At 39.3% G+C, this 13,507-nt stretch overlaps 1 protein-coding gene across 1 annotated transcript in view; it reads left to right on the top strand.

The window, feature by feature from the left end:
- LOC118222637 (amine oxidase [flavin-containing]-like) overlaps positions 1-13,507 on the top strand; it is a 32,700-nt gene that overhangs the window by 13,937 nt on the left and 5,256 nt on the right. Inside the window, exons 2-10 of the mRNA XM_035408366.1 lie at positions 5,770-5,986; positions 7,523-7,617; positions 8,001-8,138; positions 8,864-8,968; positions 9,297-9,388; positions 9,835-9,976; positions 10,101-10,250; positions 11,275-11,434; positions 12,024-12,120. Of these exons, the coding sequence (XP_035264257.1) occupies positions 5,914-5,986; positions 7,523-7,617; positions 8,001-8,138; positions 8,864-8,968; positions 9,297-9,388; positions 9,835-9,976; positions 10,101-10,250; positions 11,275-11,434; positions 12,024-12,120 (1,052 nt within the window). The 5' untranslated portion in view covers positions 5,770-5,913. The remainder of the gene's footprint in view (positions 1-5,769; positions 5,987-7,522; positions 7,618-8,000; positions 8,139-8,863; positions 8,969-9,296; positions 9,389-9,834; positions 9,977-10,100; positions 10,251-11,274; positions 11,435-12,023; positions 12,121-13,507) is intronic.

Here is a 13,507-nt window from a genome sequence, read left to right as displayed (position 1 = left end):
AAAAGTAATATATATGCACACAAAAACAACAGCAGCATTACTCTTATTAGCATAAATACATTTCTGGCGAATGGCGTTTTTGAAGCACTCTGCATATAGCACACTGTAGCTCTGTACAGCTGTAGCTGTACAGTTCAAAAGATTACTACAGAAGTCATTCTCCACCAATCCTACCTTTTACTGGACATCATATGGGGCTGTTAAGATAATTATTTTCAGTCTGCCAAATCTCATCGTCTTTCACTCGAGGCTTCCAAAATAATGAGAGGTATTCAAAATGAGAAGTGATAGAGGGGCACATAAAAGGGCAACTTGGACCCAGCAGGGTAACTTTCGGAGATTTCGGAGATACCATGCAGAAAATTCGAAATAACAAGTCAAACCGCGGATCGACTTTGTGGAAGGCAGAAATTGTACTGGAGTTTTCTCAGAGGTAAATAAGATTGTGACAGCCCAATCTTAACACCGAGGGTTACAGAATTCCCACAGAATACCTTCCTGCACAATTCTGGACAAAAAAACTTTTGAACTGGAATTTCAACATGCTTTAAAAAAGTTCACAAACTGAGTCCATATGGCATCCCATTTTTGCTCCTTAATTTAAACCTCAATTTCAATGATTTACAGTAACAAGCTCTTTATTATTCTTTATTAGACACATTTGATGTCATATACGTTTATGACATTGTATTGTACGGAAAGTAATATCCCATTTTAATTTAAGGACTGCCTTATTCAATTAAATCAGTTTCATTCTTTCATTTCTTGTAGTGTAGTTGTATTTTAGTTAAATTATTAATTGTACGAGAGGTTACATTTTAGTTGCTTTATTGGCGGACAGTGAAACTTTATCAGTGAAATAAGTGAAGTTTTGAATGTGGTACGGACACCTCGTCACTGAAACTGAACCATTAGCCGGAAATTAAGAGTTCGGAGAAAGCAAATTGAAATAATAAGTCAAACCTGCTTTGCAGCAAAATTGGTTTAAGGACAAGGGTTTGGACGAACTTAAACATATGTTTTCAGTAACCATAAGTGATGAAGAGGGAAGTGCCAAGACCATGTTTGGAATGCCCTAGCCTAGAGTGACAGATCTTTTGCTATTTTTAAGGTGTTGAGTGTTGTGACTGGCCAATGGTGAACTGCCGAGCCTGCAGAAATAGGACAAACCCAAAAAAATGGTGTTTTCATTGGCTTTTAGAAAAGTCTCCCTGTTTAAAGATAAATTGTGGTGGATTTATGGCATCCGGGCTGAAGGTGAAACCACCATCTAAATTTATTGCTTCATTGTTAAAGCTCACTAAACAGGGCATAGCCTGTTTTCCTTTCGGATAAAGGAAGGTTGATGGGGAAGAGTGGGCTAAATGTATTAAAAGATAATTTGGTCTCCCAGTAGCAGAAGACTTCTGTCATGGGATTTCAGTAGTGAGGATGCCGCACATCCCTGTCCTCAGAGAAGTCTTTTTCACAGTTTGCCAAGTCCAGGAATTAGCAAATTGTCTTAAACAATATTTGTCAGGAAAAAAAAACACATTTAACAAATGTAATCTTTGTTGAGGGCAAATGTATATGTAGTCTTGGCCATATTCTCAACACCCGAATACTTTAGATACCTCAAACAATATCTAGCCTTTATACATGTGCAGAAAAATTTTGTTTGAAGTCAACCTATCACATACAGGACACTTCGTCACCTGCAAATGAATACTGCAGCTCGTATGACACAATGTATTTATCACTGATCCTTTGTGTCCGATTTACTATTTGGGAAAAAACAACTACGTGCATGAGTCCATGACTATCCCTTGGCACGTGAAAAGCTGACTTCCCGCACACACGTTTTTATCATCTGTCCTCCGGATGTCAGCGCGGCTTATGATTCACTGAAATCTTTATGTAAATACCGCGGCTTCTGGGGGAATGGGAAAGACACACTCGAGGAGCTATGGAAAAGGAGGGACAGCGGAGTGGATGACGGGGGTATGATTCTGCACACGCTGTGCTTCATAGTGTTTTAGACGGCAGCATGTTAGATTTACCACAAGCCGTGCAATGTCGCGGCAGTGCATGACTACGTCTGTCTGCACACCTGCCTGGTGCTCTGTTCCTCCCATGCCTTCTTAGTTCACATTACTCACTCTCTTGTGGTAGGAAATATATATGCTGCCATCTGGTGATCATCAGAGTGCTCACATCCCCCTCGCAGCAAGTATTCACCTAGGGAAAATGAGATTTTTATTTATTTAGTTATAGTAAGCATTTAATGTAGGTCTTCTGGCGCCACTATTTTTTTTTACTTATATATTTTGTTGGGAAGTTTTTTTACACCCTATTTAAAAAAGAAAGAATATAGGGGAGTCAAAGAGATTCCAGTGATAGGTGATTTGATTTATTTGTAACACTTTTATATACACTCACCAGCCACTTTATTAGGTACACCTGTTCAACTGCTCATTAACGCAAATATCTAATCAGCCAATCACGTAGCAGCAACTTAATGCATTTAAGCATGTAGACATGGTCAAGACGATCTGCTAAAGTATGGGGCCAATCAGAATGGGGAAGAAAGGTGATTTAAGTGACTTTGAATGTGGCATGGTTGTTGGTGCCAGACAGGCTGGTTTGAGTATTTCAGAAACTGCTGACCTACTGGGATTTTCCCGCACAACCATCTCTAGGGTTTACAGAGAATCGTACAAAAAAGAGAAAATATCCAGTGAGTGGCAGTTCTCTGGGTGAAAATGTTGATGGCAGAGGTCAGAGGAGAATGGCCAGACTGGTTTGAGCTGATAAAAAGGCAACAGTAACTCAAATAACCACTCGTTACCACCGAGGTATGTAGAAGAGCATCTCTGAATTCACAACACGTCGAACCTTGAAGCAGATGGGCTACAGCAGCAGAAGATTACACCGGGTGCCACTCCTGTCAGCTCAGAACAGAAAACTGAGGCTACAATTGGAACGGGCTCACCAAAATTGGACAATAGAAGATTGGAAAAACGTTGCCTGGTCTGATGAGTCTCGATTTCTGCTGCAACATTCAGATAGTAGGGTCAGAATTTGACGTAAACAACATGAAAGCATGGATCCATCCTGCCTTGTATCAACAGTTCAGACTGGTGGTGGTGTAATGGTATGGGGGATATTTTCTTGCCACACTTTGGGCCCCTTAGTACTAATTGAGCATCGTTTCAACGCCACAGCCTACCTGAGTATTGTTGCTCACCATATCCATCCCTTTATGACCACTGTGTACCCATCTTCTAATGGCTACTTCCAGCAGGATAACGCACCATGTCACAAAGCTCAAATCATCTCAAACTGGTTTCTTGAACATGACAATGAGTTCACTGTACTGAAATGGCCTCCACAGTCACCAGATCTCAATCCAATAGAGTACATTTGGGATGTGGTGGAACGGGAGATTCGCATCATGAGCACCCATTAACAGAGAGAGTTTTTCCTTTACATACTCAGCATCTAGGGTCAACTAAAACAATAAGAATGTGGAGCCAGTCATGCTCTGGAACACAAGATGAAGGTCTGAGGTCATATTCCGACCTATATGAGTCTGAATGTGTCATGCTTGCAGCATTCGTTAGAAGCTTTCCTCCAGGGGCAATATACCAGTGAAGAGGGAGTGCATGAAGTATGTTTTAAACATACTTAGAAGTCTAGAAGCCCTAATGTTGACGTTGAGGAAATATGTGTACCTGCGTAGTGCTAGCAGTAAACTACAAATCAGGTCATTACCTTGCAAATGGTACTTGAAGCTTTAGGGACAAAAGTAGTATTAACAGTAATGTACTGAAATAATTTATTGAATAAAAGCCTTATTTATTTAATTAATCAGAGAAAAATGTGCATTTATCACGTTTTCGAGAGTATGGTTGCTCCATTGTCTGATTACCCATGATAGTGTCCTGCTTCTCTGTTTCTGAACCTTATGAAAACCTTTCGAACCAGTGAACTTAATGGTTTTTACGCAATGGTTTCAGGACTGAAAATATTTATATGGGACATGTTTATGAATTATTTTGGCTTTGCAACCCCTTCACCCACACAGATACATTGCCAAACTGCACAATAATGTGATAACTGTGAAATAACTTGAATAACTTGTTACATTTAATACACAAATGGAGGTAAGAGAGCGACAATTGGCACATACTACTTGATGTCAAACCCAAAATACTTACTTAGAAATACTTTAAACACGTGTATATAATACCAATACAGAGCATTCGACCTGGGTTGTTCATTAGCTGTGTACAGCCTAGGTTTCTATTTGCATATGGTTATAGCCACAGAACACATCAGTGTAGACATTACAGAAATTACATATTTACAATAGTGCAATTAAATTATGTTAAAATGAACAGCCGCTTTTTTCTTACCTCCTCTGAAGCCTAGACTGTACATCCCTCATAGTGACAACAGAGGGCACTATTGTAGGTTATTCATGTTGAAGGGAGTCAAAATCGGTTCATACAAGTACATATCTTACAAGTACATATCTATTTGGAAGATATTCATTATGTAAAATATACATAGGAAAAAATATTTTTCTTTTTATTTGTAAGGCTTCAAATCATGATGAAGGCTATTGAGGGTCAATTTTAAAATTACATTCCATCCTGCTTTCATTCTTTATTTATTTATTGTTTTATAAAGTTTTTATGTCTTGCAGTTGTCTCTCTAGTTCAGCACTGGACAGTTCCTGGGCTGCATTCCTGGCTGGTGTTAGTACTTAGATGTGGTGCCTTGGGGAGAAATGTGCCCAACAGCTCAAGAGGCAGATATTAACGCAGATGTATAGTCACTCAACTTTCTCTGCCTCAGGGATACAAAGATGGAACCCTCTCAATCTGTGGCTTGCACACAACCTTCACGAAAGGCATACTAAGTTGCATCTGGAACATAAATGTTTTATTACATGTAGGGAGCATTGCTCTGTCCCATAAACAACTAATATCACTGAACCTGGTTTCCACTTTTTTTTATTTTATTTTTTTGTTTTGGTGGGGGGGGGGGGGGGGGGTGGCTGTTATGGGAAAGATATTCTCCACTGTGCCCCATCAAACTCCTCCCCACCCCTGGGAAAAGTCAAGTCTCTCCCCTGTGTTCTAGTTCACTTTGATAGGGCTGATTGGATTTGGAGAGCTGATGCTGTGGCACAGCTACATGACAGGGTTCGGCCTGTGGGGTGGTGAGGCTAGGCTAACCCAATCACACACAAATGCGATTAAAGTGCCCGTCTGCAGGCAGAAGGTCCTCTCTTTTCACTGGGGCACGGCCACAACCCATTGGCTGCTTCATTCCCATGATTTTAGCATCTGTTTAATCCTGGTGTCTATCAATTAGCATGCAGGGGTGATTCAAATGGGTGATCAGCATGCAAGTGTGGCACAAGAAAAATAGATGTCAGTGAGGCCTCTATTACAAGTCCATACAATAATCAGCTTTTGCTAAATCATAATTATAATGACTTAAACAATGATTTAATTTAATAATGCCAGGCTTAAATGAACTGACCATCCCCCACATGTCCAGACAATTCATATTTGTCCCCTGTAAAGGACATGAGACTTGGGTTTTATCATAAAGAACTTATACTAAACTTGGATCACAAAAAAAGGAAAATAAAAATTAAAAATTAAAAAACATGCTTATTTTTTTACATTTATTTATTTATTTAGATTATCCATGACACTTGAATTGTGTCACAAAAAAAAAACCAAAAAGAAAACCCACCTTTTTTTCTGCCAGTAGGACATGTTAGGTGATGAGAGCCTCTAGCCCCTCCTCTCCAGGGCCAGAGCAGAGCAGCAGCAGCAGCAGCTGGAGCAGTGCATCCTCAGACAAACCTGTGGCTTCTCGCCTCAGCGAAAGCACCGCTCCCGGAGAGCAAACATGGACCCGACGCAGAAGCCGAAGTCCGAAGCCCTGAAGGCCGATGTGATCGTGCTCGGGGGAGGCCTGTCGGGTGAGAATGCTCTTCTCCTCTGGCTCTAATTTGGGTTAAAATGGTTGATTAGCATGCATAATGCAATATAAATGCCTGTCTGTTGATGTTTTAGCTTTGTCCCTCCTCTATGCCAAGGCTTCATCTTTCAGGACTGATGTAAGCTTTATTTTGCACTGTATAACCCATCCAGCAGATTCATGACTGGGATAATAGCTAATATCAGCAACAGTGATAAAAAGTTAAGATTCTCCATGAAAAAATATTGTTGCTATCATGTTCATCTTTAAAGTGGTTCAAATGAGAAATATGACACCCTGTTAAGCAGAAGACACTTTGATGGCATTAAAGACAGGAAATGCAATGATGATTTTCATGTATCACTTCAGAACAGAAGTGGCAGAAAAACTGTCAGTAGTGCAGTAGGGATACCTTTGATATCCCTACTCCTTGCAGATACCCCCACCCAGTTCCCTAGTGCTCTGCTAACCATTCAAACACTGCTGCTGACGTTTGTCGTGTCACTTCGTGCTTTTTATTTGTTCCCTTTGGCTATGTTGTTCTTAAATAACCTTAACAGGCAGCCCAAGGAAGCTATAACTGACTTACAAATGGCTTCCTGTTCTTACTCTTTATAAAGGTCACCCAGGTACACTGCAGGCTGATAACAGGGGAAATTGATAATGGGGAATGAATTAGATGCTATCTGATGTCCAGAAACATTTTGACTGCAACCTTTTATTTCTGGTTGTAAGATAAGCAGAGAAAGAACGTAGAGAGAGAAAAAAAACATTTGCTTCTAGATCTCTTTAATATCCTTTCATTGTTTTCATTATGAAATTTTTGTCTTCAAAATATAGGAAATAAAGGACAAGGAAAACCAATATCAACACTACAGAGAGCTAGCTCATGTCAAAGTATCCAGTGTTATTTAAAATATATTTCTTTGTGTCCAGTAGGAAAAATATACTCTATCAGGGTTGACTCAACCCTGAACATATAGCAACAAGAATCTATCAGATGAATAAATGATGAATTATAGAAATAAAAACATCTAAATCCCTAAATCTCAACATGGGAACCTAATAAGGGGAGCAAATGGGTTGGTGCATGATTATCAGCAGAATGCTCCCCTCAAAGTTTCCATAGAAACAGCACTGCCTCGTTTGTAATCTCGTCCCATTCAGTGCTTTAGCACAGGCTGTTCTCCTGGTTTTCGCGTGAAAAAATAATTTCCTGAGAGAAGGGGCATTTTATTGCTTTATTAGATGATTATCTTGAGGGAAATACACTCACTGAACAGTAGGCAGCTCAGGTAGGCCACTAGAAGGCAGAGACGTGGGATGTTTAAGGAGAGAGACAGATGGAGCTGAGAGGCTTTCTGTGATCTGTAATCCAGAAACAAATCTTGATAAAAACCACACAGATCTGGTTCACTGAATGTCAAATTGACATGGAATTCCAGATCAATTATTACTGAGAATGTGTATCTGAAAATAAAAAAGTAAAAATGCAAATGTGCGGAGATTGTTGCCGTAGAAACGTGTTGATTTGAAGGTCTGAGTGCTGCCAAGCTTCTGAAGGAGTCTGGACTGAATGTGGTGGTCCTGGAAGCACGAGATCGAGTGGGGGGCAGGACCTTCACTGTCACAGTGAGTGGCAGGACCATGTTCCTCATTCACATATTCATATATATGTGCAGTTTATTCAAGCACATTCCACAGAAACGCACTTTGAAAATGTGTTTTTATATGGAACACAATTGTAGGAGTGTATCAATAAAGTCTCTGCATGCTATAAGACAATCTGTGAATGTTTTTTGATATTTTGCAAAGCCGTAGTGACCACTCCCATTGGTCATTTGGCTCAGAATGCTAAAATACAAAAAAAGGGACAATGTTGTCATTATCCTGCATTGATCACTGTAGATCTGTGTTGTATATTGTATATTTTGTATACTATTTAATTCTGGTATGTTTCTATCCTTATTGTGTATATTGTATTTGCATGTAACTCTGTCCTCTCCTATTCTAAGGGGCCAAAGTTCAAGTATGTGGACCTTGGAGGTGCCTACATTGGTCCAACCCAAAATGGAATCCTTAGACTTGCCAAGGAGTTGGGAGTAAAGACGTACTTGGTGAACGAAAAGGAACATCTTATCCATTACACAAAGGTGACAATAGCAGCTAACTAGCAACCCCTTGCAGCTTCACACATGCTCAGTGCACACGATACATAATTACAAGCTCATACATCCCTCACGTCATCTCACATTGTAAGCCAGAACGGCAGCACACTCAGTAAACACAGACCTCCACACCCTGCCCCCGCTCACTCACACGCTCGCTCGCCCCTTTGTCAATTTACCTGCTGTGTCAATGTCTGTGCCCACAATAGGGCTGGGCACTGTTGTTTACTCTGGCAGATTCAATGTTGTCAGAGGTAATTGCAAGCTTCGTTCCTTATCAAAGTTTTTATCTTGCTTCTATGCCCTGTTGCTATGGATACGCAGCAGACAGGAAGGCCTGCAAGCACACATGGCATCTTCATTTAGGCGAACCGCTCTGTTATCAGAGAGACACTGCGCTGCTTGGAAGCTTCTGGATGTAAATGTCAGAAAAGTTTCCAGACAGGCTTTTGATAACACTGATGTTTCAGTGTTTCATTTTGGAAAACACTGTTATGGTGAAATTTTCACTTTTAAGTGTCAAAACATGGTATATGTTTTCAAATGCCTGCTGGAATTTGTAAGATAAACAGGAAATGTTAATATATGCAGAGAAAAAAAATACCCATCCTTGTTATGTTTGCAAAACAGCAAGCTTCCAGAGGTAAAGTGTCTATGTGAGATGCAAACATCGCCCCCTAGAGGCCTGACAGGTTTCTATGTTTTGACAGGGTAAAACTTACACCTTCCAAGGGCCTTTCCCTGCTGCCTGGAATCCCCTCGTGTATCTGGATTACAACAACCTGTGGAGGACCATGGACAGCATGGGGAAAAAGGTAGAAAAGGGTTATTATGGACACATTTTTTAAAATGCAAAACTAGAGTATAAACATTCATGACACAGTTTCCAGCTATTTAGGTTTAAAATAAACAATCAAGAAATCATCCAAAATACATAAAGACAAATGTATGCAATGCAGTGATAATTTATAATCAAGATGCTATCTAAAGCAGAATATTCAAAAATAACAGATAAATGATTTTCTATTTTAGCTAACAGTAATCCTGGTAATAATTGTGGTTCTTCAGGTACAGCATTAGCTTTCCCTTCATCCCAGTAGGATTTGGTGAGATTTTAGAGGATTGGCTCTCATTCCCTTGCAGATCCCTGCCGATGCTCCATGGACAAGCCCACATGCAGATGAATGGGACCGCATGACAATGAAGCAATTGATTGACAGGGTCTGCTGGACAAGGTCAGAGGTCACACTTTCACACGTGTTTCACTGCCCCCTCTACCCAGTGGCTGATTTATGAATTATTTTAGTAGATTTTTTTTTCCAGATGTAGAAAACCAAATTACAATTAAAACCCTTTGAAGAGTAAGTTTTTGGAATGTTTTTTCAAAATTCTAAATCAGTGTTCTAGAACTCCATTGCTTTCACTTACCAGCAGTGATTGTTACATCAGCATTAGAATGTTCAGTTAAAAACATTCTAATCACACATTAAATATGTGATCTCAAATTTTGTGATCTTACACCTTAAAAGGTTAACTGTCCTGTGAGTTAAATGTTAAAATGAATGATATTGGGCACTACATGTAAATAATACACACACTTCACCTAAAATCAGCTGTTGAAGAAAAACTGATTAGAAGGAATTATGCAACACCGTTTCTTTCTCATATTTACATGTCAAAGGGCTGCAAAGGACTTTGCCAGCCTGTTTGTCAATGTGAATGTGACATCAGAACCCCACGAAGTGTCAGCTCTCTGGTTTCTGTGGTACGTGAAGCAGTGCGGAGGGACAAAAAGGATTTTCTCTACGTCAAACGGGGGACAGGTGAGAAAGCTGCAAAGCTTTATACGCAATAGATCTTTGGCAGTTGCTGTCCCTTCACAAGATAAAGCTGCTGCTTTCGCCACTTCTGCCACAATGATAACCGTGTTCATTTGAACCGTTACAGGAGAGGAAATTTGTGGGTGGGTCTGGACAGATCAGTGATAAAATAGCTGAACAGCTGAAGGGCGGAGTCAAACTCAATCAGCCAGTGGTCAGGCTCTCTCAGGATGATGGAGGGGTTTCCGTGGAGACGCTAACTGGAGAGAAATATCAGGTATGATATGATTTCATGTGGCACCACAGGCGCCGATATATATTATCTATATCCACTGTCTGACAGTGCTCTCACTTTATGCTGTCAGGATGAAACTAATAAACAGGAAATAAAGGAGAACCAAATTGTCACCCATAACATTTTAATTACTCAAGAGGCTTGCATCCTTCCTAAACTCATTAACTGAGTTTATCTGTTCGCTGTATAATTATATCAGTAATGTTAGTTCAATTTACTCAAATTAAAGTCCATCATTACAAAGGGACTATATACCCAATCCAATGAATATTTTTAGTTTGAAATCACTTTAAGTAATTTCAATTAATTTACTATGTGTAAACTAAATTCTATTTTATGCTACAGAGTTAAGGGATAAGGAAGTGGTGGGCTATGCAAGAGTGACACATTTTATTCTGCTTTTTTATTTACTACATCTGTTCTGATGGAACATCAAGGACCACGATGGAAATAAGCCCAGGACTTTTTTGTGTTATCCTTGACAATTTCTTCACATGCAAGTCTTTTGATACACGTGTTTTAATTTTGTCAAATAAACTAAACTAAACTAAACCGCTAACTACGGTGCATAATTGGATAAATCAACAGGCTGAATGAATGCAAGTAACTATGTGCTGGAGGTACTTTCAGTGTTCAGGCCAAATATTCAGGCTCAGACTCTTAATAGTGCGTCAAACTGTCCATCAAAACATGTCAAAACCAAAGACATCTATGGCACATCGATACCAGTGCTGCCTAGCTCTAAAATTAGGGATATGGCATATTCCAGTACTGGAACCCCTATAACTTAGGTTAAGTATACAACCAACTCACCGTTTTTGACAGTCTCATCAAATTGGTTTTATGAGACTCAAAAAGCTGCTTATTGTGATCTATACATCATGTTCTGTGGTTTTGTATATTCTATTAATAAAATCAGATGCTTGACTGACTGGATGTGTAGCTTAGTATTAAATTACAAACCAACCTGCTAGATGCCTCAGCTTAACCAATTTCACCCTTCCAGGCGGCGTACGCTATCAGTGCTATTCCACCAGGCCTTACCATGAACATCCACTACGAACCCGAGCTGCCTCCCATTAGGAACCAGCTTATCCAGCGAGTGCCCATGGGCTCCATTATCAAATGCATGATGTACTATAAAAGGCCATTCTGGAGAGAGAAGGGTAACACTGCTGAAACCTACAGTACCTGCCATTATGTACAGGCACCGCTATGACATGCTATTCTGTTGTTAATGTAGTTTTACAAACATGAGCACCTGCTGTACACCAAAGGGGGAATTTACTATATTGTTGTTAGGTGAGGCCTGGGGACATACTACAGAACAGGTACAGCGTGTTCTGTTGCAGTGAGTTTTTCTGTCGTTATACTGTTACGTGAGCCTGCGCAATGGTCTCTCTCAAACCTGTTTTCATTACATGTTTGGAGTAAATCAGGGGTTCCCAGCCCTTGTTCCTGGAGATCTACCATCCTGTGGGTTTTCACTCCAGCCCTAACAAAACACATCTCACTCAACAGCCAGTGATCTTGTTGAACAGCTAATTAGTAGAATCAGGTGTGTCAAATTAGAGTCGAAATGATCAAATAAAAACCTACAGGAAGGTAGATCTCCAGGAACTGGTTTGGAAACAACTGAAATATACTGTATACAATACAATGCTGTATCATACAGGCCTAAAATAACAGCATTAACATCTCTTGTTGTAACAAACAATATGCATCTAGCTTTGCAAACAGCTTAATGTTCTGCAGGCTATTGTGGTACCATGATGATCGAGGATGAAAACTCTCCCATTTCAATGACCCTGGATGACACTAAGCCGGATGGGTCTTGCCCGTGCATTATGGGGTAACTATTAAATTGTTACAATTTTAACCAAATTGGCAAGTTTCCTCAAACAATTTCAATATATATTTTAAATAAATATTTTTCCATCTTATGTTACTATAATGTATATCTTAACACAGTCATTGTAACCATTTTATCCTGCTATACAACTCGCAAAATGTTATTTTATTATTATAATTATGTTTCATTGCTGGCATGAGTTTGCGCTAAAGTGGAAGGCTAACAGCCCCCCTGCTGGTGTTATGTGACGATGAAAAAAAGATATTATTCCACTGGATAACTCCTGATCGATGATCAATGTTTTCCATGTTCTTGGGAAAGAGATCTATTGGTCTGTACACCGATATTATGCCATTCTGCTCCACAACATTGACTAGGAGCACAAAAAGCCAAGTTGTCTACCAATTAAATTATGGAGAAGGCTAGCAGTTTAGAAATATTTGTGGGACTCTTATCATGGCAGTTTCATCATCATTAACATCACAATTACAATTTTTTTTATGTTCCTGTTAAAAAAGGTGCTTCCTGGGGCAAATATTATGATACAATCCCATGGGCCAGTTAAATATTCTATGTTTAATTTGGCCATAAAATGCAGCCCAGTAATACAAAGATGCAGCCAGCCAAAATATTATAAACTACATCTCATTGCAACATTGACATGAGGGGATGTTGAATTAGGCAGAATACTGAGGATAAAAAATCCCACACCCCTCCTCCACAAAAAAAGAGAGGAAAATTTTATTCTTCATGGCTGCATAGCTATTTCTGGCATGATGTGGCTGAATAGTGTAAATAAGCCCTCTAAAAATGAAAATCACACAATCAAGAAAAAACTAGTTTGTTAAGATTCTGGGATTGCAATTTGCTTGTAACAAAAACCAGCATACACAGGGGCCCCCAAGACCAAGTTTGAGAACCACTGCCTTAAAGAATATCCGCATTACAGGTACTATCAATTGAATATTATTCTATGTCAAGGAAACTTGAAAACAATACTGCATAATATTCAATAATATTGATACTATACTGTGTTTTTCTGTGTCTGGAGACTTGGTTTTTGTGAAAAAAAATCACTTGATAGCAATACCATTATCATTTGATTTAAATAACATGATGATAATATTTTAGAGTAAGTCATCTGATCCAATCACAGCCCCTCATTAAAACATCATTTTTGAGATCTTATTGTGAGTCAGTTATTACCAGAAAGCAGCCAATAGACATACAGAAATAGGGATGGAAAGGATAGTGAAAAATAAAAAGTCACATAAAAAGTCTTCTTCAAATAAAGAAAAATGTACTGGATTTTAAAAAATATATTCACTGAATCTCTACTAGGGTAAAAGTCTTTGCTGGTTTATAACAAAGAGAGGTTTAAGGGAGG

Source organism: Anguilla anguilla, chromosome 3 (assembly GCF_013347855.1).
Source record: "Anguilla anguilla isolate fAngAng1 chromosome 3, fAngAng1.pri, whole genome shotgun sequence".
Taxonomy (NCBI): Eukaryota; Metazoa; Chordata; class Actinopteri; order Anguilliformes; family Anguillidae; genus Anguilla; species Anguilla anguilla.
The sequence above is the reverse complement of the archived record's forward strand: the minus strand, read 5'-3'. Positions and strand labels throughout refer to the sequence as shown.